This window comes from Mustela nivalis, assembly GCF_964662115.1.
Source record: "Mustela nivalis genome assembly, chromosome: 4".
Lineage (NCBI taxonomy): Eukaryota > Metazoa > Chordata > Mammalia > Carnivora > Mustelidae > Mustela > Mustela nivalis.
Window position 1 is genome coordinate 140,310,748 of NC_139023.1, and position 27,098 is coordinate 140,337,845.

The following is a 27,098-nucleotide window of genomic DNA, read 5'->3' on the forward strand; positions in this document are numbered from 1 at the left end:
CTCAGTGTCATGGGATGTCCCCAGAAATTTGTTTTGAAGTCATCCTTTCTTATGCACCCTAATTTTGAGTGCCCCTTTGAGTGTATGGGGAATTAATTTTACTAATTTCCCTTCCTACCTTTACACTAAGCTGCTACTATAATAAGCTCTTTAGAAAGTATTGCAGATACAGAGGAATTCTACATCAATTGAATATGGTCCCCAGTTGAGACCCCTTAATCCTTTAAAAAAAATTATTATTAAAGAAAACCTTTCTTATCATTCTGGAAACATGTTACAGGGCAGAGAATGTTGAAGGAAAAATATAAACTATTCTTACGTAGTTCTGATATCAGTATTTTTTAGACTCAATTTATACACAGAAAACCCGAAGTATGCTTTGTATGTTTTATATGTATATATTTATAGTTTATGCCTTTATTATATATGGTTTATATGTATTTATAGCTTATTTAAAACTGTTACATAAAACTTACCATCTATATATATTTATAGTTTACATATTATACATAGTTTATATATACAGGTTTAATTAGTTTATATATTTTCTTTACTCCAGTGACATATGGCTTTAAGCAGATATTAAAATCTTTACACAGAAAATAGTTACTTTATGGAGAGATCTCTTTTGCCTCTTGGTTCAAGAACTAGTCTTTGAATCAAGTTTTAGGAATAAAATTATAAAATGGAATAAATGCTGATTAAGTCAATTGCAGAAAATTTTTATCTGCATAAAACTGGACTTAAAAATTTTTTTGCTGTTAAAGTATACTTTTTTAAAAAAATATTTATTTGAAAGAAAAAGATCACAAGTAGGTAGAGAGAGGGGAAGGGAGGCGGGCCCCCTATTGAGCAGAGAGCCCGATGCAGGGCTCAATCCCAGGACCCTGGGATCATGACTTGAGCCGAAGGCAAGGGTTTTAACTCACTGAGCCACCCAGGTGCCCCTAAAGTATACTTTTAAAAATAAATGCTAAATCTTTACTTAACTCTGGGAGGGGGAAGAAGAAAGCTTAGAATTACAAATTGGTTCTTGCGATTTTTATCTTCAAAGTTTAGTAAGTGTCTTTAGTTTTATTTCTTTATGTGAATTCTTTTCATTGGTGAAAGCTTTTCTCATAAGGTTTATACAGAATTTATTTGAATATTCTATATTAATTATTTTTGGATTTTTAATATCTTGACATCCATTTTTAAAATAAAATGGACTACTGACATCCTAAGGTGCTTCAAATCAATATTTACTAAAGTTTAAGATGGAGCTTAAGTGATTCAGTAAGTAGGTGAACAATTTGTAGCATGCTGTTAAAAATCTGCCAGAAGTATTGGAACCACATTTTTTCTTCTGGAAATACTCATTCTAAAGCTTTATATTTTTATATATGCAATATTGAAGTGATGCTTATTTTTTCTTTTTGCAGCCATTTAAAATTTCAGTATCATAAATTTATAACATGGTTCTTGATAAAGTACTGGTGTGTAAAAAACTAATGTTGCAGAATTGTATAGCTTTTGCAGAGTTACATCAGGATACATTCAGCTGCTATAAAAAGCCAAAGAAACTCAATTGCAATTTTATTGTCCAGTTTGATAGATTTCCTGCCACCTTTGTAGCAGGGAAGCTGTGTGTCACTGATTCTCTCTCTCTTCCAACAGCTGAACTAGATTTTATAAGCAGTGATAGGTCTTCCAGTGTAACTGTGCTGGTTGTTTACTTTGGTCTTAAGGTTTCAAATATGTACTTGTTAAGAGTAACCTTCGTAATTTCATTATTTTCTTACGTGTTCTCTAGGTTGTTGTTGCTTATCTTTTCCTTTTCTTCTTCTTCTTTTTTTTTTTTTTTTCTTTTTAAAATTAAGTAGCCTCTATGCCCATGGTGGAGCCTGAACTCCTGATCTGAGATCAAGAGTCCTATGCTCTGTTGACTAAGCCTGCCAGGCACCCCTCTTCTCCTGTTTTAAAATGCTTTAAATGAAATTCTGTCTTGAGTAATTAATTAATACTATTTACACTTGGTATGCTAGATTGCTTCTACTCTTTAATTAAAATTTAAATTAAGGCATTTAGAGTATCTTGAATTATGAGAACTATTCTAAAACATTTTTTTCTAAACAAATAAAACTCAAAACTTTAGATACTGTATTTTGTCTAGGCCTATATTGTCACAACATAGAATGGGTCTATGACTTAAAATAATAAGTAAGTAAAAGTTACTCACACTTATATGAATTTCAGTGGCTGCATATTATTAGGTATATATAACACATCATATTATGGAGAAGTAAAGTTAAGAGCAAAAGCTGAGCTTGATATAACATCTGAATGCTATCAAACTACTTGTTATTATAGGAAAGACTAATGGAGTAAATAATTTAATTTTACTTTTCATATCTGGCATTCTCCAAAATTTATTTGGAAAAATTCATGGAGGTGATATTTTAAAAATCTGTTGATTTATATTATTACAATGTACTGCATAAGTACTGTAGTTTAACTTTTCATTTATCCTAGAGGAATGTTGGGTCTGTTTTTATATAAATATCTCCTATTTTGTAGGATAAATTCCCATAATTCCAGGAGTCTGCTCATGTGTTAAAAGGCTTTAATAGGAGCTCCTGGGTAGCCCAGTTGGTTACGCATCTTAGTCTTGATTTTTGCTCAGGTCATGATCTCAGGGTCATGAGATTGAGCCTAACTTGAGATTCTCTCTCTCCCTCCACCCCTCATCCTGCTCACATGTGAGTGTTCTCTCTCCCAATAAATAAAATAAAATGAAATAAAATATTCTAATAGGTATTGCTAATTTACCATCTAAAAATTTTTAAGAATTTATAGTCTAGGTTTTCATGAGAGCACCTCTCTAGGCAGTTCTTAACATTGGTTAAGTAAGATGGCTTTTAAAAAAAACAATTAGTAAGTTATTAACTGATACTTTATGTCAGTGTGCTTCCTATTTTCATCTGTATAAATCAGGATAATACTACCCACTTTTAGGGTTGCTCTGAAGATTATATATGCACTCAGAACAATATATGCTGAATGCTTAAGACAATATACAGTAAGTATTCTGTATATCTCAGCTGTTGCTACAAGTATTTAAAAATATATCTGATATTGCCTATCAAAGCGAACCTAACTTGGTATTTATTACATGTGTATTTTTAAGCATGTTGTGGATCTGGGGAGCTATTGATTTACATAGAAATTCTCATATTCTAAGGAATTATGAGGGTAGAGTATATTCTTTTAAAGAAGTTTATTTTAAATTGTACAGTGTTTTCCATATGTTAAATTGGTATTTATAGAGATTAAGAAAGTACTAAGTCACTAGAAAGCCTCTGTTTAAATTGGGGTTAATAAGGAAGTGTTGCTCAGAAATCATATTATGAAAGAATAAAGTTTGTTTTTATTAGAGTTGCTTACTAAGAAAAGATAAACTTCAGACCCCAAATTGATAGAACTTTGATATAATATCTGTATATTAGACCAGTTAAAATTCTAGAAGGAAACAATTGAGTGAATTAGTTTACTTTTCATATTCTGGATTTCTCCAAAACTATATTCAGAAAAATTGGTGGAGATAATTTTTTTTAAATGTATTGAAAATGGATTTAGAGATACCACCTTATACCACTTAGAATGGCCAAAATTAGCAAGACAGAAAACAACATGTGTTGGAGGGGATGTGGAGAAAGGGGAACCCTCTTACACTGTTGGTGGGAATGCAAGTTGGTGCAGCCACTTTGGAGAATAATGTGGAGATTTCTCAAGAAATTAAAAATAGAGCTTCCCTATGACCCTGCAATTGCACTACAGGGTATTTACCCCAAAGATACAGATGTAGTGAAAAGAAGAGCCATCTGTACCCCAATGTTTATAGCAGCAATGGCCATGGTCGCCAAACTGTGGAAAGAACCAAGATGCCCTTCAACAGACGAATGGATAAGGAAGATGTGGTCCATATACACTATGGAGTATTATGCCTCCATCAGAAAGGATGAATACCCAACTTTTGTATCAACATGGACGGGACTGAAAGAGATTATGTTGAGTGAAATAAGTCAGGCAGAGAGAGTCAATTATCATATGGTTTCACTTATTTGTGGAGCATAACAAATAGCATGGAGGACAAGGGGAGACGGAGAGGAGAAAGGAGTTGAGGGAAATTGGAAGGGGAGGTGAATCATGAGAGACTATGGACTCTGAAAAACAATCTGAGGGTTTGAAGGGGCGGGGGGTGGGAGGTTGAGGGAACCAGGTGGTGGGTATGGGAGAGGACACGGATTGCATGGAGCACTGGGTGTGTGGTGCAAAAACAATGAATACTGTTATGCTGAAAATAAATTAAAAAAATGAATTTAAAGCCTTTGAGAATGAATAGCATTATTTAATATAGCATATGTGTAGGATTTATATATATATGTATATATAGATGATACTGTTAAAGCGAACCAGTGTCATCAGTTAAAGCACTAAAATAAGATTTTATTCAGGAACTGTTGCAATGGGAAAAGAGACTTGAGTGTATAACTGGGCTAAATTCTGAATACAGTGAGGAAAATTGGGGATTTATAGCTAAGGAGCAGGGTAGGAGTGGGGAAGAGGCTGAGAGTGTGGAAAGTTCCCAAGAGGAACCATCCGGGTCAGGGAAGATGGTGGTTAAACACTTCTTTCTGAAAGCAGGCCAGGTTGATCAGGTGTCACTTGGGGCATGATGGGGTTGAGAAGTTTGATTCAGATTTCAGGGTGACCAGATACTGAGGGTGGGGATTCTTTCTAACTTGACTTAGCAGGATTCTTGCTGAAACTCAGAGATGCAGGTCTGGCAAGGACAGGGTCTGGTTGAGAAGAGGATTCATAGGAACCTGAGAATTGCTCAAGGAGTCTTTTTTTTCCTACTTTAGAATCTTTTTTTTTTTTTTTTTCTTTCCTTGGGAGATTGTATATAGCTATGTTCCTTTTTATTTATTTATTTATTTATTTTGGTAGGAGGTTTATTTGAAGCTGCATATGAGTAGAATAATAGGGTATACAAGTCAAATTCGTTTGAAAATAATTTCTTAATTTCTCTGTGGTAAATTATATAGTTGTCTTTTCAAGTTGTGGATAAATAAAGTGTACTTTTACTTATACCATGAACTTTTGTTTACATGCCTATTATACCATGAACTTACTGTTTACATGCCTATTTGCTGTTTTTATTGCTTACCACACCTAGAAATGCTTTAATTTTATTGCTTTACTGAATAGCTCAGTGTCTTAAGTGAACCATGTCCTTTGACCATCCATTCTTATACACATTTAAAAAAATTTTTTCTGTATGTCATCTCTCTTTGTCCTTAATCCTTTTCTATTTTGCAAGTAACTTTTTATTACTGAAGTCCAAACTTGAATGTCAGTCTCATCCTGCTACTTCCAGATGCTCCCAGGTATTCCTAGGCAATTTAGATAATTTCTCTATATTTGTGGTAATATATTGTATATATCTCTAAACTACACTTCAAAGATTTCAAAAATTTAAAATATTTATAAAATTTATAAAATTTTAATAAAAAATTAAAATTTATAGATTTACAAAATTTATAAAAGTATAAAAATGCTTAAAATATTCCCAAAGGGTATGCAAAAAGTGTGAGGAAATGCAAAAGGATATTTCCTAGAACAGGAAGACTCAACATCATAAAGTTATAATAACTTGACATTTCTTTTGGATATTTTATAAATTTAGTGAAATATCAAGAAGATACTAAGCAGTCATTTTTCCTTTGGTGGGGAAAAACACTAGTTAATTAGTTGTCAAAGCTAATTACTAAGGAAAAGTACAGCAAAATATATAAAAATATCCAGGGAAACTGTAACAAGCAATGAGAAGAGATTGACTCTACCAAATGCTAAAACATATTACCAAGTGTCAGTAATTTTAAAAATATAGTATTGATACATGATGAGATAGGTTGACTGGGAGAACAGAAAAGAAAGTCCAGAAATACGTGAAATTTCATAGAGGCTTTAGTATATTATAACCGATGCATCTCAGATCACCTGGGAGAAGATAGTCTGTTCAGTAAATGGTGTTGGGACAATAGAAGGTTGACCTAGGTGGGGAAAAAAGTTGGAGCATCAGGAATTTTAAAGTATGGATTAATTAATGGAGGGCAGAAAAACCATAAATAAGTACTAAGAGAAGTACAGAATATTCTTCTATAATCTTAGATTGTATAAGAATTTCCATAATTTAAAATCTAGAACCATTAATGAGAAAAGAAAGACTAATAGTTTTTACTTCATTAAAACAAACAAAAATCTTTGTGATCAAAAAGTCAAACCAAATACCATCAGCAAATTGTTTAGAAGCAGAGCAAAGGTAACATTGCTAACATATAAAGCCCTCCTAGAAAAAGAAAAAAAACAATAGAAAAAATGGACTAAAGATATGATCAAACAGCCATAGAAAACTAAGTTAAAAATTACTATAAGACCTCTGGCTAGCTCAGCTGGTTAAGTGTCCAACTGTTCATTTCAGCTTAGGTCATGATCTCAGGGTCGTGAACTTGAGCATCAGTCTCTGTGCTGGGTGTGAAGCCTGCTTAGGATTCTCTCTCTCAATCTGCCTCCTTCCCCCCATCAAAAAATTACTTTAGATGTATAAAAAGAGGCTTAATTTAGTCATTTGTAAGATTGCAGATGAAAACTATCCTGAAATAGTTCACTAAGATATAACTGACAAAAATATGGAACAGAATGTATAGCACATTTTAGTAAAACAGGAAAAAGAGAATTTGTTTGTATGTATATGCATGAAAATACCCTGGGAAGATACATAATAAGTTAATTACTGATCCCTTGATTGTTGGGAATTATGCAGGTGAGGACCAGTGGAAGTAGGGAAACATACTCCATACTATTTCTTGCTTTTGTTTTTTGTTTTTTAGATCGATTTATTTTAGAGAGAGCATGAGTGGGAGGGCAGAGGGAAAGGGAGAGAGAATCTGAAGCCAACTCTGCGCTAAGCATAGAGTTTGACAATGGGGCTCGATCTCATGAACTCGAGATCACAACCTGAGTTGAAACCAACAGTCAAAGGCTCAATTGACCACCCAGGTGCCTCTACATACTGTTTTATATTTGAATCATGTGAATTTTCGGAGAGGAAAACCTTTTCCTTGACTCTCTTAGAGTCCCTGGCTGGGCCTGAAAATTAAACTGACAATTAGAGGTTAACAGGGAAAAAAAAGCATATGTATGTACTTAATATGTTTTATGTTGTTACATAGGAGCCTTTACATGAAAATGAAAGACATAAAGAAAGGGTTAAGCCTGAGTGTTTTTATACTAGGTTTGATGAAGAGTAGAAAGTCATGGAAAAATAATAGGACAGAGGGTATGAGTTAAGGGTAGTAACTGGGGGAAAATTAGCAAGACCTGTTAATTTGGATTCTTTTCTGTATAAGGAATGCTCCTTTCCTCTGGGGTTTAGGGAAGGCATCTTTCCCATGAGAGTCTTTAGAGAGGGGGAGAGATCTGAGAGGTCAGATAGTTCTTCCTACAGCTGCCTTTTCTCAAATTTCCTTCATTTTAAAATATTCAATATGCTGATGTACCATATTTTGTGGTAGTCCGTTCTGAACCCTATCAAAATATAGTATCCTGTTCAGACAGTGCTTTTAAGTTTATTGTGTGGTGAAGGTATACTGTATATTATGTATAGGATTCGTTCTCCTCACAGGATTGTTTCTCTTTGTTATGAAACTTAAAATTTTTTTTTTATGGTATGCCTGGGTGGCTCATTCAGTTGGGTTTCCAACTGTTGATTTCAGCTCAGGTCTCAATCTTAGGGTCATGAATTCAAGCCCTGCCTTGGGCTCCATGCTGGACGTGGAACTTACTTTAAAAAAAATCAGAACAAAACAAAAACAAAAGCCTTTTTTTGTAACCATTTTTTAAAAATAATTTTCTTAAGTATTTTTTTAGATAGCTGAGGCCTTATACTTGATACTTCTCTGTTAATGTTGTATTAAGGTAGCATTTAAGAACTTAAGTTTAACCAGAATATTCAGATTTGTAACCAAGATGCTTTGTATAAAATAGATCAGTAAATATTTTAACCTTATAAATATTAATAACTTGACTTTATTGTATCTGTTACCTTATACCATTGTTGTTGTGGGGTTAGAACCTCTATAAAAGACTCTTTGTGGTAGTGATCATTTTGAGCTATGCTGATTGATATTCCATATAGGACGATTCAACTCTTTTTAACGAGACTTATCAGCTATGAAGTGTTGGCCACCTAAGAATTAGAAGTTAGTGTGTCATATTCAGCTGATATTTCCATGGGAAAATAACATGCCATGAAAAGATGCATTTGCTTGAAAAAGAAGGCCAGTTCCTAAACTTTGCCTAACATTTAAAAGTCTTAATTTTTATAGGTTAAAATCTTTTAAATATATGGATGAATGATGTTAATCTTTTGATGTATTATATTCATCTTTTATCTCCCAATTAGTAAATTTGAGTACCAATTAAGCTGAAAGTAATGGCAAAATAAATGTAATCATTAGTTCATGAGTATCTTTAACTCTAGTAGTTTATAGAAGTGATTTCCAAACATTACAAACAGCTATAGATTAGCTATCAAATGATTGTGAAGATTAATGACTAGTCTTTTAGCTGGGTAATTTAGAACCGTATCTGGTAATTAATTAGGAATTATCAGTCACAAATACCTTTAGGAAAAACAGTATCAAAAAAGATAACAACAATGATAATTGCACAGTTGCCACTTAGCTTTTAGAGTAGTGAAGTAAATTAAAGAGAAATTTCAAAATCAGGTTCAGAATTTTGAAAGAATTTCTAGGATTTAAATTTACAGAAGGAAGAATAAACAAGTTGGTTTGCTTAGGAAATACAAAGCACTATTTAGAACAGATTTGACTGCAAGTCTGTATAATCTGGAAAGAAAGAAGAAAGCTGGGGCGCCTGGGTGGCTCAGTGGGTTAAAGCCTCTGCCTTCGGCTCAGGTCATGATGCCAGGGTCCTGGGATCGAGCCCCACATCGGGCTCTCTGCTTAGCAGGGAGCCTGCTTCCTCCTCTCTCTCTGCCTGCCTCTCTGCCTGCTTGTGACCTCTGTCTGTCAAATAAATAAATAAATAAATAAATAAATAAATAAATAAATCTTAAAAAAAAAAAGAAGAAAGAAGAAAGCTACTCCCTGTGGCAGCTTCAGGATGTGCTTTATGAAAGTGTATATTGCTTTGAATTGAAATTGAATTATTATTATTATTAATACTAAAGTAGGCTCCACACCCAGTGTGGAGTCCAACATAGGGCTTGTACTTATGACCCTGAGATCAAGCTGTGAGCTGTGAACAAGAATCCAATGCTTAAGTTACTGAGCCACCCATGTACCCCTGAAATATGTATTATATAAAGCATCTTTTGCTCTTAGAATTTTAACATTTAATGACATTTTTTAAACTTCTTATCATTTATATACTTATTTTTTTAAAAAAGTTTATTTAGGGGTGCCAGTCTGGCTCAGTTGGTTAAGTGTCTGCCTTCAGCTCGGGTCATGATCCCGGGGTCCTGGGATCGAGCTCCATGTCAGGCTCCCTGCTCGGCAGGGAGTCTGCTTCTCAGTCTCCTTCTGCCCTTCCCCCCAGTTTGTGCTCCGTCTCTCTCCCTCTCTCAAAGATAAATAAAATCTCAAAAAAAAAAGTTTATTTAAATAATCTCTGTACCCAACATGGGGCTCAAACAACCCTAAGATCAAGAGTTCCACACTCTTCTGACTGAGCCACCCAGGCGCCACTGGATTTATTTTTAGTTTAAATCACTAAAAGTTTTATTGTTTATTTATATTCTGATACCTAACCCTTTGTTGATTTTTACATGTTTTTCCAAAACCATTTTTGCAGTGGTTCTGTCAGTCTATATAACTTGGTACTTTGGAATACTAACTCATAATACATTCAACGCTAGTAAAACGCTTACGATTATTTTTACTTAATGCCTGTCTTCTTTTGTTTTTTATATTCAGTTGACTCACACTTACATGTCTCGATCATCTTGACATACTCTAATTTTTTTTGGTGTTTATTTGTCTTGAGTTATGATTTATATTTCATGAGAATAGAAAACTCTTCTGTTTTTAGGTAGTGCATCTTGTGACTGCCACTAACGTGTAATATTGTAATAAATTTTGACTGAAAGAATGTGACTTTGTTAGAGCTATTTTTGACTGAAAGAACATGACTTTGTAATATAGAGCTATTTGCTAGGTGCACATCTGTCTCAGCATCATGATTGCTGGTAGATCTTTTTATGCCTTGGTGACCAGAAATACAGTGGAAATAGTATACATTTAGAATAGTATACCAGTGAACATTTAAGCCTGCTGTTTGAGTGTAGTGAGACCAGCCTTTGGGTCTGTTTCCAAATACACTGCCAAAAACTTTGTCATTTCCAGCTTCTTAGCCTGAGAATGGGCTTTAGAAAATTTCCCAGCTTGTTACTATCCATTTATCTTTGCTGGTTCATGCTTGTATACTGCCTTTCTTCCCAGGATAAAACCCTTTTATTTTCCATGAAGTTTATGCTTACATTAAAAACTTCTTTTGCATTTTGTATATATAAAATTCTATATTTTGAATTTATTTTTATTCATCTTTTGCCCTTAATATCTCTTATTTGGGAGCTAGAGATCTTAATTTATTTTTAAGTCTGTGCTTATTTTTAAGCCTCCATTTGTTGTTTTTTAAATTTTTTATTTAAATTCTAGTTAGTTAATATATAGTGCAATATTAGTTTCAGGTGTTTAATATAGTGATTCACCACTTCCAGACTTCATCCAGTGCTCATCACAAGTTCACTCCTTAATCCCCATCACCTGTTTAACCCATTTCTCCACTCACTTCCCCTCTGCTAACCGTCAGTTTCTCTGTAGTTAAGAGTCTGTTTCTTGGTTTACCTCTCTTTTTTTTCTTCGCTCATTTTCCCCCCTTAAATTCCACGTATGACTGAAATCATATGGTATTTGTCTTTCTCTGAGTTATTTTTCTTAGCATTAACTCCATCCATGTTGATTTAATTGGCAAGATTTTATCTTTTTTATGGCAGAGTAATATACCAATGTAATATATACCACATCTTCTTTATCCATTCATCAGTTGATGGACATTTGGGCTCTTTCCATAGTTTAGCTATTCTAGATAATGTTGCTATAAACATCAGGGTGCATGTATCCCTTGAATTTGTATTTTTGTATTCTTTAGGTAAATACCTAGTAATGCAATTGCTGGATCATAGGGTAGTTCTATTTTTAATATTTGAGGAACCTCCATACTGTTTTCCATAGTGGCTGTACTGGTTTGCATTGCCATGAACAGTGCAGGAGGGTTCCCCCTTGTTCGCATTCTTTCCAGTACATGTTGTTTCTTGTGTTGTTAAGTTAGCTATTCTGACAGGTGTGAGGTGATACCTCATTGTAGTTTTGATATGTATTTTCCTGATGATGAAATGTTGCATCTTTTCATGTGTCTGTTAGCCATTTGTACATCTTCTTTGAAGAAATGTCTATTCATTTCTTCTGCCTGCTTTTTAATTGGGTTGTTTGTTTTTTGGGGTGTTGAGTTTATAAGTTCTTTATATATTTTGATACTAAGCCTTTATCAGATATGTCATTTGTAAACATCTCCTATTCTTAAGGTTAACTTTTAGTTCTGTTGATTGTTTCCTTTGCTGTGTTGCAATAGTTTATTTTTGCTTTTATTTCCCTGGTCTTGTGAGACATCTAGAAAAAAGTTGCTACAGTCAGTATGAAAGAACTTACTGCACGTGTTCTCCTCTAGGATTTTTATGGTTTTAGGTTTCGCATTAAGGTCTTTAATCCATTTTGAATTTATTTTTGTGTTTGGTAGAAGAAAGTGGTCCAGTTTCATTCTTTTGCTTATTGCTGTCTAGTTTCCCTAATACCATTTGTTGAAGAGACATTCTTTTTCCCATTGGATATTCCTTCCTGTTTTCTCAAGATTAATTGACCATACAGTTGTGGGTTCCTCTCTCGGTTTTCTGTTCTGTACCATTGATCTCTGAGTCTGTTTTTATGCCAGGATCATACTATTTTGATCACTACAGTTTTGTAATATAACTTGAAGTCTGGGATTTTGGTACCCTTACATTACTCATTTTAGAGAGGAAAAATACAAGCAGCAGAGTTTATGTATACCCTTTATATATACCCTATATATACCCTCAAGAAGGTACTAGAGGATTTACAGCACCAAAAGGAGAGAATGAAATAAGAGGAAGGTATGGGACATAGGAAACAGGAGAGGTAACAGAGAAGAGAGGTAAGAAGGGATCTCCAGGACAGTGACGAAGGGAAGGTCCCATGATGGCAACTGTGAAGTAGACATATGACAGTCCTTCTAAATTGGAACAGTTTTACTTAACAGACATATACAGGGGGAAGCTATCCTCAGTGAAATGCCAGTTGCCTTTGTAACAGGTTTTTTTTTTTTTTTTTTTTTTTTTTAAACCTGAGAACAAATTACTAACATATGATGGGCCCATATTCTTAGCATTACTTGGCTTATCTTGACCATGTACTGATTTCAGTTCATGCTCTCTCTTCTAGTCCTCCTTCCTGGATCACTTGAACATTCTCAATTCTCTCCTTGAAAAAGTGATCTGCTTTGATTTACTTCTGAGAATAGAGGTAGACCATGGTGAGAATTGGAAAATATAGTTTACTTCCTATACCTTATTCATGCCAGGTATCTGTTATCTGACCAACACTTATAGATGCTTTGATTCTCCTGACCTATGTATTTCCCAGTATTTCCTAATGGCCTTGCCAACAGATTTCCCAGGAATAGCCTTATGTATCCTCTTAGAGAAACTGAAGCCCTGTTCGAATCTGTAGATTTTCTGTAGCTTGTCCTCTGGTAGCCTTTAGTTAATTATGATAATACTGCCCTTTCCTCACAAAGCTGGCTAGGTTTGTGCTGTACTTAGGTTTTCAAAGGGAACATGATAAGTATGCTTACTATATAGGTAGTAGAACTGTTAAAGAACAGGTAGGAAACAATGGAAATGTCAGGATAGTGATTTCCTCTTGATAGGGATGGAGAGGTTGAGGATGGGCACATAGAGGAATTGTGTGGTAGTAGTGTTCCATTTCTTGATGTAGGTAGTAAGTATATGGGATTTAAAAAGATTATTCTTTAATCTGTAGGTATAAATTATATATTTTCATGTTTATTGATATATTTTATAATGAGATTTTAAAAATTCCTAATTTGAATACAATAAAAGAAAATGATTATTGAAAACTAATCTTACACACTGACTATTTCTGAAATAAAGGATCTATTTTCAAAATCGCTGTGAGGTTGGTAGTATTAAACTTGCCTTCCTTAGACAATAGTAATTGTCATATCAGTGGAGAAAAGACCTTCCTAAAGTCAGTTTTCCAAATAGACCAAATGATACTTTAAGAAATCAGATGTCAGGGCGCCTGGGTAGCTCAGTGGGTTAAAGCCTCTGCCTTCAGCTCAGGTCATGATCCCAGCATCCTGGGGGCAAGCCCCGCATCGGGCTTTCTGCTCAGCAGCAAGCCTGCTTCCCCCTGACCCCCCTGCCTGCTGCTCTGCTTGCTTGTGATCTCTCTTTGTGTCAAATAAATAAATAAATAAATTCTTTAAAAAAAAAAAAAAGAAAGAAAGAAAGAAAGAAAGAAAGAAAAAAAGGTATCAGATGTCTTCCTCCTTTTTTTTTTTTTTTTAAGATTTTATTTATTTATTTGACAGAGATCACAAGTAGGCAGAGAGGCAGGCAGAGAGAGAGGAAGGGAAGCAGGCTCCACGCTGAGCAGAGAGCCTGATGTGGGGCTCCATCCTACGACCCTGGGATCATGACCTGAGTCAAAGGCAGAGGCTTTAACCCACTGAGCCACCCAGGTGCCTCAGATGTCTTCCTCTTACTCAGAATTTCCTGATGGCTCTCTCACACTAAGAATAAAATTAGAAGTTTTTAATACAATCTGTAATTCTCTTTAACCATGTTCTAGCCAATGCTTCCCGCGTGACCTTATCATCTACAGTTCTTTCAGCTGGTTTATTGTTCCTCAAACATACCAAGCTCGTTTTGGTGACCAGAGACTTTGCATTTGTTTTTCCTCCTGCCTGAAACTCTTTTCCTTTTGATATTCATATAATTTGTTCTCTAACTTTATTTTTATCTCTGTTCAATATAATATCCGTAGAGACCTTCCCTAATTACACTAGTTAAACACACCCTCCCACCTAGCATGTCATCTTCAATTATTCTCTTTTTTCCCCTTCAAAGCTCTTACTATTACTTGACATTATCTTATATTTTTGTATGTTTATGTTGTCAGTTTCTTTCTTTAGAGTGTAAGGTCCATGAAGGCAGGGACATTGTGTTGTTTATCACACAGTGTCTGGCATGCTTTGGATGTTCAATAAATTTTGCTGATTAAATAAAGAGGGATTGGTCAATTAAAATAACTTAGTTCAGGGAACCTGACTTACTCAATTGATAGAGCATGAGACCCTTAGTCTCAGGGTTGAGTTCAAGCCCCATGTTGGGTGTAGAGCCTACTTAAAAACACCACCACCACCACCAACAACAACAAAACCCCCACAACTTAGTTCAAGAAAATGGTTGCTTTCTGGTTATAAAAGAAATTGATATTTTGTTAATGTTTACTGTGCTGTTTTACTCTTTAGTGTGGAATATATGCATTTCATTTGAAATATTCAAAAAATTTCCCAAATACTTACAATTAGGAAAATGTTTATTTCCTTAACATTTCTATTTTGAGCTGTATCCCGTTATGGCATGAGTATAATGTATCTCAAGTAAAGGCTATTAAATTGCTATAAAAAAGGTGTGCATAATGCATTATTTATACATTTGTTTACCTTTTACCCATGGGTATACATGCCTATGATTCAAAAAGGCTTATGGGTATTTGTGCAAAAAAATCATCTTTTGTTGTCATTTACTATCATCCTTTCATACTAGGGCTCAATAAAGGTTTGTTGACTAAAGGTTCATTTTACTGTATATATTGTAATAGTGTAGATTACAGGAACAGACAGTTCTAGCATTGGTAAATGTAATTATGCCTATATTTTCTGCATGTATTACACTTCTTTTTGAGGGGTGTTTCCTATTATAATACCAGTGGCAATCACATAATAGTGGCTATAATAATCTTTGATAAGAAAACTGTCAAAGTAAATGGGTCTAAAGCTAACCATGATATGGGGATGTTCACAGGACCAGTTACATAGTAGTCACTCACATGCAAGTGGAAAGGATGGATGGATGGTTGGATGACCTGGAACTTTCAGGTTATTTTGACCAATTTAGACTTTGAAAATTGTGGTTGACCTTTGGGGAAGGGTTGGATTCCTTTTCATTGCTAAAAGAATTTGTATTAGTTTAGTAAGAACATGTTTTACTAACTTAATAAATATATGGGGAGCTGCTGTTATAGTGGGCATAATTAACTGATTTTTTTTCTTTTTTTTGCTCTGTTGAGGATAAATCATGGGGAAATGGGTTTTCATTGCAATTGAAACAATGTATTATTTAGTGCACAAAGCCCTTCACAATGATATGTATATATTTAGATCCTAATACAAGTTATAGAGGTCAGTAGAGTAGTGTATTCATTTCATACATATGTATGAAATAGAATAGACTAAGGATGTTCTTATTGTGGTCGAATGCTCTGCTACCTGTCAGCATTAAGTCTAGGTATCATTTTTATTGTTTTTTTTGTGATTGATTTATTTTTTATTTTATAAGATAAGGGTATCATAGGAAAATTACTTTATTGCATTATATGAAACATTTATTTTAAAAATTGTTAAATATTTTTATTTTATGTTATGTATGCTCTTTTTTTTTTTTTTGCATATTTTGATTGATTTTATGTTTTTCATCTAGGTCGCTTTTGAAATACACAAAGAAAATCTTGCCAGTATGTTCAGGGAACACCAGGGAAAAGTTGATGAAGAAATAGGGCAATGTTCAAGTCCAGTTGAAGCAGTCTCTGCCATTAGCAGGGATGTTAATGTTTCAATAGCATCCCAGCAATCAGATATGAAGGCTTGTCCTGTGTCTCCTCGTATCACCAGAAATAGTGATGAAAAGTCACCTGTTGAGCAGACAATTTCAGTAGATTGTGCTTCCAATGCTGAACTGCAAACTCCTAATACATCTAATGAAGAAAGGAAAACTGGCCAAGAAAGTCAGGAGTTACTAGATGAAGTCCCTTCAGAGGAAACATTGATAAATGAAACAATTAATACAGGTGATTTAGAAGTATCCTCTGATATGATAGAAGCTGAAGCCGAGACTGTTTCCTCTAACTCTTTTAAAATGAATGGCAAAGGTATAATGACTGTTAGTGAAGTAACTGCTTCTATAAGTTCTCCTTCAGAAGAGGATGCCTCAGAGGTGCCAGAATTATTGGATAAGTCTATAGGAGAGGAAGATGATGATGATTATGTAGAATTGAAGGTAGAAAATAGTCCTACTGAGGAAGCCAGTCTGCCCACAGAGTTCCAAGAAGATAGTTTGTCTCCAGCTGCATCTGAAGCCAGTGAAAGACTGGACATGCTTAGTAATGACAACAAATTAATATTTCAAGAACAAGAATCTGTAAATAAGAAGCAAATTGACAGTGAAACTCAAGATTCCAAAGATTCTGGAATCTTGACGATGACAGCATCAGGGTCTTCAGCTACCTCACCAGATACTACTGTTTCCCAGACACCTGTACAATCAGATATTGGTGAGATGCTAGAGGAAGGGAAAAAAACAACTAATTTTGTGAGAGAAACCAAATTAATTGGTGATTCTCCTGTCTTTGAGTCTCCTACTACTTCTGAGCAGAGGATTGCTAAATTGGATGTTTCCAGTGTTGCTACAGATACTGAAAGATTGGAATTGAAGGCCAATACAAATATGGAAGCATCTCAACCTCATCAACCTATACCTGAGGTGATTATATTTATTGTCTTCTTGAAGTGTATTTGCATTGAATTAAAATAGTGCAAGGGTATATACTTTTATCTTGGAGTTGGTTCATACCCTATTTGCAATTATATAAATACAATGAATGCAAAGATTACATTTGTTATCTTTAGCATAAGATTTTAGTGAGAGTTCATTGAATGGCAGCTTTTATTATTATTTTCACCACAGCAACACCAAAAGTTACTACTTTCAAGTTTTAAGATTGTAGTAATTCTGGTTTATAAAGCAAATAATGGAAATACTTGCCTTTATCCTTTATTTGATAACCCAGGCATAGTTGGTACGGTAATTCTCTGACAAAATCTAGGGCTATCTTCCTGCAGAACCACCTGCCAGTGTATAATTTTATATATTAAGTATGTAGTTTAAAATTCCTTCCATAAGGAAACAGACCATGGGGTTTGTTTGCTTTGAAAGAGGGGAGGAGCCTTTCAGAAATCTAAAGGTACTTCTTTCTCCTTTACTGGTATGTCAGAGTGATTCAGGGGACAGTGGTTGATTGCATGTTGTCATTTCCCACTCTGTTCAACCAACCATTTGTTGGCTCTTAATTCCGTTATCTTTATGTTTGTTTTTAATTCTAACCAACTTATAATCTAGACACTACCTTCTTTCATGCTAATATTCAAATTTAAGAATCTTGATTCTTTTGAAAAATGCTACATTTGCTGGTGGTAATACTAACATGATTGCAAGCTAATTACTGTTGAATTATGATAGCTTAACATTTTTGATAACTTTGCTTTAAATGTGTTAAAGTTTTAGTGTTATTACTCATTGATAATTTTTACCTAATTTGGTTTTTTAGTATCTTAATATATGATTATTTGTTAGATGAATTGCATTGAAGCTATTATATTATTAATGGCTTCTTTGAAGTTGAATTTATTTTACTACTCTTTTAAATTTTCTGTATTAGATGTCCAGACGGCAGGAGGAACCAAGTCAAGGAGTTGCACCAGTTGGAGTTAATGGACAAAGGAGGGATTCCAGATCTGCTATGTTTCGTATTCCTGAATTCAGATGGTCTCAAATGCATCAGCGTTTGCTCACTGATCTATTATTTTCAATAGAAACAGATATACAGATGTGGAGAAGGTTTGTCCATGTGTTTGTTATAGAAGATGTGTATGAAGTTTAGTCTTTGGTTTTTTTTGTTTGTTTTTGTTTTTTGTTTGTTTGTTTTTTAGATAGGGAGAGAGAGAATCTTAGGCAGACTTCATGCTCAGTGTGGAACCTAACGCAAGGCTTGACCTCATAGACCTGAGATCATGTCCTGAGCCAAAATCAAGAGTCAGATGCTAAACTGACTAAGCCATCCAGGCATCCCTGGTCTTTGTTTCAGAGAAGTTTATGTAGTTAACATTTTGCAACTAATTTCAGACATTTGGTTAAAAAGTAGAATATAAATGATTTCTTTGGTATAGTTATTGAATTTACTTTTCTTCTCCATTATTAAATTGGCTGCCCTACCTGAAATACCAGAATCTGAAATACCAGAACTTAAAAATCAGATTTTCCTTTTAAAATTTTTGCTGTAGATTTCCTGTAGCATATTTTATGGCATATAATTCACCTGAAGGTAGATCTTAAAGTGGTTTATTACTATGATTACTAAAATAAAAAAAATTGGACTTTAAATATAACATCCAATTCTCCAGTGTAGTTTTGGTATAAAACCTCTGTATATTTCAGATTATCTGTTGTATGATTTATGATTTAAAACACCTAATTGGTTTATTGCTATTTGTATAGTACATTTACACTGTTTGAAAACATTTTGTGGGATTATCTAAGAAAATGTTGGTAGAAATTCATTCTTAATAGCATATTTATTGGTATTTACCTCTTAATTTTTGCTACATGACTTCTCAGTTTTGTTCCCAGTTAAGGGTAATTCAACTTCTTATATACAAGATGAATAGTATTATATGTTTTAACACTGAAAGGGGGCATGTATAGTATCTCTTGATATGGAATGGTCTCCGTCTTCTGAGGAAGTACATCCTCAACATGCCTCCTGTATCATTATCATTACTTTAGCTTTCAGGATGAAGTGAAAGCACCTTCTTATCCTCCCTTCCCTGAAGTAGGCAAACTGATTTCTTTTCTTTAGCTTTATCAGTAAACATCATTTATCTCTGGACAGCCATTCGACAAAGACAGTTATGGACTTCGTGAATAGCAGTGATAATGTCATCTTTGTACACAACACAATTCATCTCATCTCTCAAGTGATGGACAATATGGTCATGGCTTGTGGGGGTATACTGCCATTGCTTTCAGCAGCTACATCGGCTACAGTAAGGACTTAACTACTATATAAATTGGTGTGAAAACATGATTGCTATGAATCTTTGTTGATTAAAACTTGAATGGTGGTTACTAGGTATCATAGGTGTTATGGGCCATAAGCAACTGGATCTTTTACAGTTACCTGAAAGGACCTTAGGATCTGTTCTGGGGGTGAAAGGACTAAAAACTGTTGATTTCTTAAGGATGAGTCAGCTAGTGAGTATGGTTGATGGTGGTTCACTTGTACATTTCCATTGCCCCTTTCTATTTTTTATTTTTATTTTATTTTTTAAATGGTTTTATTTATTTATTTATTTATTTGACACAAAGAAAGAGAGAAACAGAGAGGGAACACAAGCAGGGGAAGTGGGAGAAGCAGGCTTCCTATGGAGCAGGAGCACAGTGTATGGCTCGATCCTGGGACCCTGGGATCATGACCTGAGCCTAAGGCAGATGTTTAATGACTGAGCAACGCAGGCACCCCCATTTCTGCCTTTTTAGGTGAAAAAGGAAATCATTCTGTTGAACTAGATAAAAAGCCTGGCTTTTTATAAAACTTAGAAATTTGGGAAATGTATCTAGGAAAACTAGATGTTGATTAGAATATAGATATAAATGTCAAATTTTGTTCCCTACAGCATGAGCTGGAGAATATTGAACCTACTCAGGGCCTTTCAATAGAAGCCTCTGTGACATTTTTGCAGAGGCTAATCAGCCTTGTGGATGTGCTTATATTTGCAAGTTCTCTTGGCTTTACTGAAATTGAAGCTGAAAAAAGTATGTCTTCGGGTGGAATTTTGCGACAGTGTCTCCGACTAGGTGAGTTGTTAAAACCCATTAGTTAGGAATTTACTTGAGCAGTTTTCAGTAATATTTACATATTTAGATTGAAAATTATCTTTCACCTGTTAGTGGAACAATGTTAGGCAATTTGTCATATATATTTTTTTTTAACCTCCAAGAGTGAAGATTATATATGTACTATGCTGTAGTAGTAGTTACAAGGTTGATTAGAGGAAGGACACGTTTTGAAAAATACAAGTTGGTTGTGGTCACCATTACCATTCTCCTCTCATCTTTTTTTGCTCAAGAATAGTGCTTCTCGGGGCACCTGGGTGGCTCAGTGGGTTAAAGCCTCTGCCTTCAGCTCAGGTCGTGATCCCAGGGTCCTGGGATCGAGCCCCACATTGGGCTCTCTGCTCAGCAGGGAGCCTGCTTCCTCCTCTCTCTCTGCCTGCCTCTCTGCCTACTTGTGATCTGTCAAATAAATAATAAATCTTAAAAAAAAAATAAAGAATAGTGCTTCTCAAATTTTAAGATGATTCATACACAAGAATATATCCAGAGGATCTTGTTAAAATGCAGTTAGATTATATAGGTCTGAGGTGAGGTCTGTAATTGTCTAACAAATCTCAGATGATGTTGAAATTGCTCTCTTACGAATGCACTTGAGTAACAAGGTTCTAAACTAGCATCATCCCAGTACAGCCTTTATTAAAATAAACTGTGGTAATTTGTTGAAACAGTTCCTGACATTGTTAAATCTCAGTTCTACTCCTTGAGGCAATTCTTGCTTAGGTAAAAGTTAAAAATTTTAGTGTTATCCATGCTTCCTTTAGGTGAAGCAGAAGAATTTTCCTCTATGCAAAGGATTTCTTGTATCCAGTTGTAACAACTGAGACTTGGTTAAGGATTTGCTTGTTAAATGGAGCAAAGCAACTAGGGAGAGGAGGATGAAGAAATGCAAGCAAAACCAATAGGAACCATGGCCACCTGAAGATACATCAGAAATAAGGCATCTATGGAAACATAACATTAAAAGTGGAAAATCTAATTAGTTAATGAAAGATTTTCCCATTTTTAGCAGAAATATCTGTTACATGAACAGATATACTTAGACTTTTTTTGGTGCAGTGATTATTTTTACTCAAAATGCTATTCAGAGTACCTTTAAACTTAGGATGCTCTAAAGAACTGGATGTAACAATTTTTAGAAGTTTGTTTTAAAATTTTAATTAGGAGATTCAAATAGTATAAAAAACCAAAAACTATTATTTATTGACTACTGCCATTAGTTATTGCAGATTTTCAGTGAGTCAGCAATTATTTTCTTTTACTCATGAGGATATTTGGGATCAGAAAAGTTAAAAAAACTTATTCAAAACCCAGAAGCTATAATTGGGGAAGTTGGAATTTGAATATAGTTTAACTTGTGTTCCTCTTCTTTCTGTTATGCTTCCTTAAATTTTCTGTTAGTAATATAATTTAAGTATCTTGACTCCTTTAATTTTATATGTGCCATTTTTTAAACTGTCACTTTTCTATATAGAGTTTTATTTCTGGAGTTAAAAGTACAAGGCCACACTGTTAGTGTTTTACAGAAACATTAAGTTCAGAAATTAGGGAAATGTTCGATCTCCCTCATATTCATAATTTAATCTACCCCAGCACCGTGACTTCTTATATATGCAAGTGATATTCAGAAAATGACTTGCTCAAGATCTCTTTAATAGAGTATGGTAAGCTTGGTGAGGCATCCTAGTATTAGATCCCTGGTATCCTCTTGTTCTTCTTTGAGTTTGGAGGTAAGAAGGCAGGAGGCAACAATAAGAGTAACTTGTACTACTGAGACTAATGAATGTGGCATAGTTTTTCATTTTGTGATACCAAACTTGATTTTATTTAACTTGGGATAAAAGTAGTACAGAAGTTATTTTTCTGGGCCTGATTTTAAATCTGACAGGCTTGTATTCCATATTCTCTCTTCATCCTTCCCTCACTATACTTCTTTTTCCTTAACTTTTGTTGTTCTCTTGCAACTTTCTGGATACTTTTCTGTCTCAGTTCTATCTCTGCTAGCCGTATGGCAGTCTGGTGGTACTTAGAGTTCACATAGAAGTTTGCTGTTTGGCCCCTAATTTGCTCTCCTACTCTTATTCAGTTCACATACCTAGTGCTACTGATTTGATTGGGAATTAAGATGATTTACATGATATCAGGCAATTCATAATCACCATCATCATTTAAGCCTCAAAATCAATTTCTAAATAACCTGAGTAATTGCCTGATTGGTGAGACATACAGAGAGGTAATTGTTCTTTAGAACAGGTGATTCATTTTATTTTAAGCTGTTGTGAATGTTACAACCAAATTCTGGAATTTATATAACTCATTCAGTGATTGGCAAACATTGCTATTACAGACTGTAATAGTTCATAATTATAAATAACATGAGTACTATAAGATTTATGCTCAGAAAAGATCACCATTTTAAGAGTACAGTATTTGTGAAAATGTTCAGTCTTCCAAAAACAACAAAAAAGTTTAATATTTGGTAATTATATCCTGAAACATCAAATCTTAAGCAAAGATTTAGGAATTCTTTGGCTTACAAATATATTGGTTTCTATGGGATAAAATTATTATTTTGAGTGTGGTTGATACACAGTGTTAGGTTAATTTAAGGTATACAACTTAGTGAGTTGAGAGGTTTGTACCTTAGGCTGTGTTTATTTATATTTCTTTCACAGTTTTGACTGTATTCCTTATATTCTGCTTTTTATTCCTTTGACTTACTCATGCCATAACTGGAGGCCTCTATTTCTCTCTTCTTTCACCTGTTTTGCCTACCTCCTACCACCCTCCCGTCTGGTACCATAAGTTTGTTTCCTGTATTTATAGGTCTGATTATACTTGTTGTTTATTCTTTTTTCTAGATTCCACTTATGAGTGGAACTATATGGTATTTCTCTTTCTCAGTCTGATTTATTTCATTTAGCATAATACTAGAGGGGGTATTTTGGCTGTATATTAATCACAGCTTCTTTTCTGTCCCCTGCCTTTTAAATGGTTTTAATGAAAGCCAGTTAAATGTAGACACTATAAATATTTTCTGTATTGCTATACCCTCTATCAGTCTCTATTAATATCATGCTATAATGATACATAATAAGAAAACAATGCGAGTTGTAAGTTTAACTATTTTATTTTGATGAAGATGATGAAAAGTTCTTATCCTAGACCAGTTCATGGCAATGTGATTTGCTTTCTCTTTTCTATCTTTCTTTCAGTTATTTTCTTCCCTATCTTTTCCCTTAATAAAAGATCATCCTAGTGTAGCTTAGGTGAGATCTAAGAAACACTGGCCTGTTGATTTCTGAAATGATTTTCTCTTTGCACTGGGCTCTGACAGAGTAGCTAACAAAGTTAGAAACCAAACACTAGGTGATAAAGTGCAGGGATGGTTTAGAAATTTGCTGAAGATAATCTGTTTCAAATAATAGCTATGTAGGTGATTTTTATAAGTTCAAAGATCTTAAATAAAATTTTCTTTTCTTGCCCAATCTTCTCCTTAAAATAAATTACAGTGTGTGCAGTGGCAGTAAGGAATTGTTTAGAGTGTCAACAGCATTCACAACTGAAATCTAGAGGAGATACAGCCAAAGGCCAGAAAACAATGCACAGCCTGATTCCCATGGGGAAATCTGCAGCAAAGGTAAGCATACAGAATAATTAATTAAATAAAGTGCCTCTTACTTTATGATTAAGATCTTAAATTTATTTGTTCATTTCAACACAGAGTTAAATAAATCTGACAGAGGTTCTAAAATAGTTACTTTAGTCTGTGGACATAACATTCAAATATTCGTGTTTAAATATACAGTAAAGATTTGCTTATACTTAATCTTGTCTGCTTTTCCAAATGTTTACTTTTCTTGTGTTTTTGATACGTTTTCCTTTGAATATGTCAACTTGTATTTCATGTACTTGGTAAGTTAGCATGCAGTTTGTTTTTTCCTTTATGTCTCCCTTCTGTAACCCTCACCACTATTCCAGTACCCAAAATAAGAAGAGAGAAGGAAGTAGGAAAAATAAACTGGGAAAAACAATGTTATACCTTTTTTTTCCTGGTATTTGGAATACTGTGCTAATTTAAAAAAAAATACCTACATAATATATATGTATGTTTTTTTGTCTTAAATAGAGTCCTGTGGATATTGTAACTGGTGGTATATCTCCAGTAAGAGATTTTGACAAGCTCCTACAAGACATGGATATTAATCGGCTTAGGGCAGTTGTCTTCAGAGACATAGTAAGTTATAGTATTTCTTTCACATACTCTTAGCTGATATATCTTTCCTCCAAGGTCAAAATACTGAGAGTGAAAATTCTCTGTGATATAAAATAGTTGAGTTGATATAAGAAGGACTAGAAACCAATTCTATTGACAGTGATTTTAGAATCTTAGAATATTGAAAAGTATTATTTGTGTAAATGGAGTTAATATATCAGAGTAATAATACTAAAAATAATATATTATTACATATTAAGCACTTGAAGTGCTTCACATGTCCTAAGTGCAACAACTTCTTGAGTTGTATACGTTTGTAATTCCCATTTTATAAATGAGGAATCTGAGGCACAGAGAGCTTGAATAATTTATTAAAGCTAGTAGAGCTAATAAATTTCCAACCTAGCATCTTAAACTCCAGAATCTATACTTTGAAAGTAATGAAATGTTCAAATTCTGAATGACATATTATTTTTACTGAATACTGGATATTTTTCTCTCAAAGCAACAGAATTATGATACAGAGGTACATGTTGAAATGGTGTGTGCGGTGGTTTTAAATTAAAAAAAAATGTTTGTTTTGGTTGATTTTGATATAATAGCATAGTTTTATGTACAAATTATAGAATTGTATAAGAAAGTCTAAAAATGAAAATACAAATTATTTGTAATCCTACTCATCAGCATTTGTAATATCATCATTAGTTAATATGTATTAAATACTTACTGCCTCTTAAGTACTTAATGTTCTGCAAGTTTTTTAAATAAAACTTTATAACTTCAATTTTTAATTTTTCCTCTTCTTTTGGAGGGTTTTAGTCCGCTCTTGAGTTCTCTCATTTTTTTTTTTTTTTTTTAGATTCTATTTATTTGACAGAGAGCACACAACCAGGCAAAGTGGCAGGCAGGAGAGTGAGAAGCAGGCTCCCCACTGAGCCAGGAGCCCAGTGTGGAGCTCCATCCCAGGACCCTGAGATCATGACTTGAACGAAAGGCAGACACTTAACCGACTGAGCCACCTGGGCGCGCCCCCTGTCTTGAGTTCTTGATTAAGTTTTATACACATATACAATTTGTTAATAGTACTTGAGTTAATAGTTATTAGCTATAGTTACTAGTTATTGAATATTTATTGCATTTTAAGCATACAACTGAATACTCTGTTTCATTTAGTTCATAATAATAATTCATAATCATAATTCATAATAATCCTATGGGAAAGATAGAAATATTAGGTTAAATCTGTTTAAGATCACAGAAGTAGTAAGAGGTGAAATGAGTTAAGGATCTAGGGAATATAGTTCTTGAAATTTTCATCCTAACCATTAGGTATACTGCCTCCCTAGGTCTCCAACTTTTTTTTTTTTTTTCCCAGAGTCCATTGACTTTCTTATTTTGGGAGCGAATACTGCTGCTACTTTCTCTCCCCTTTTTTTGTTTTGAGTCTATTGCCCCATAGCTTTGTTTTTCTTTGAGTGATCTTTAAAAATCTATAATAGGTAGTACAACTCTTTCGCTTTTAATGTTCTCTAATGGCTTCCTATAGCATGAAGTAAAATGAAATAAAACTCCTCATCCTGGCAGTTTGATTTGGCTCTTTGGAACTTTATAACAAGCTTTTATATCGTGCTGTTTGGGTAGAGGATTAGGTATCTCCTAGGTTTAACATGTAATTTCTGAAAGTAATAAATAATTTAAAATTTTTTTGTAATTAAAAAAGTTCTATAATCACCTTGTAGGAGTTTTAGAAAAGAGAAAAGACTTTTTTTCCAGCCTATGTCCCAGAGGCTCTTTTAACATAAGCAAACTTTGATGAAAAAGGAAATGACCTTAGATCAGCAATATAAAGAAGTTATTACCCCGAGGTTAAATGCTAAATTTTTTAATCACTCTAATCTGATTTCATGTTTGCTTTTTCACTTATTTCTTTAGGTAAATTATTTATCTAGGCCTCATCTTGTTCAAAGGGGCTAATGAATATGTTTAAAGTATAGTATAGTGCCTGATCCCTTGTAAGTATTCAGTAAGTAGCAGCTACAATTGAAAACAAATTTGTTTTTGGATTTAGGACTTAAACATATAGATCTATCGGATATTTCTTATTGGACAGCGATCTGGCTTCCACTATAAATTTCATCGGTAATAAGTAAATATTGAACACAATAGTGGCCTAAATAAGTAGATAGGCATAAGTGATTTGTAATAGATTAAGAACTTATGATCAAGGGACGCCTAGGTGGCTCAGTCAATTAAGCTTCCGACTCTTGATTTTGGCTTAGGTCATGATCTCGGGGTCATGACATCAAGCCCTGCTGTCATGCTCCACACTCCTTATGGAGTGTGCTTGTTCCTCTCCCTCTGCTCCTACTCCTGCTTATGCTCTCTTTGTCAAATAAATAAATAATAAATCAATAAATAAAAGCTTAAAAAAAGAAGTTAAGATCCAGTAAGTTATTTGCCTACATTTTAAATGTTGCCATCATTAGCAGTAGTTCTTATAATAGTGTCAGTGGCAGCAGAACACAGGAGTGTTTGAGAAAAGGAATGGTTAATAAAAAGGGGAAATGTACATTTATCTTTTTCCATCAAGACTAATAAGATCTTTCATATGAACCAAAGAGTACCATAGATTCTTGTCAGATTAAAAATAAT

At 34.0% G+C, this 27,098-nt stretch overlaps 1 protein-coding gene across 2 annotated transcripts in view; it reads left to right on the plus strand.

Annotated features, from left to right (window-relative positions):
- LRBA (LPS responsive beige-like anchor protein) overlaps nt 1–27,098 on the plus strand; it is a 730,800-nt gene that overhangs the window by 162,182 nt on the left and 541,520 nt on the right. For both annotated transcript variants that reach the window (XM_082728100.1, XM_082728101.1), the window contains exons 23-28: nt 15,986–17,044; nt 18,000–18,178; nt 19,230–19,383; nt 20,014–20,194; nt 23,743–23,870; nt 24,360–24,467. In XM_082728100.1, the coding sequence (XP_082584226.1) occupies nt 15,986–17,044; nt 18,000–18,178; nt 19,230–19,383; nt 20,014–20,194; nt 23,743–23,870; nt 24,360–24,467 (1,809 nt within the window). The remainder of the gene's footprint in view (nt 1–15,985; nt 17,045–17,999; nt 18,179–19,229; nt 19,384–20,013; nt 20,195–23,742; nt 23,871–24,359; nt 24,468–27,098) is intronic.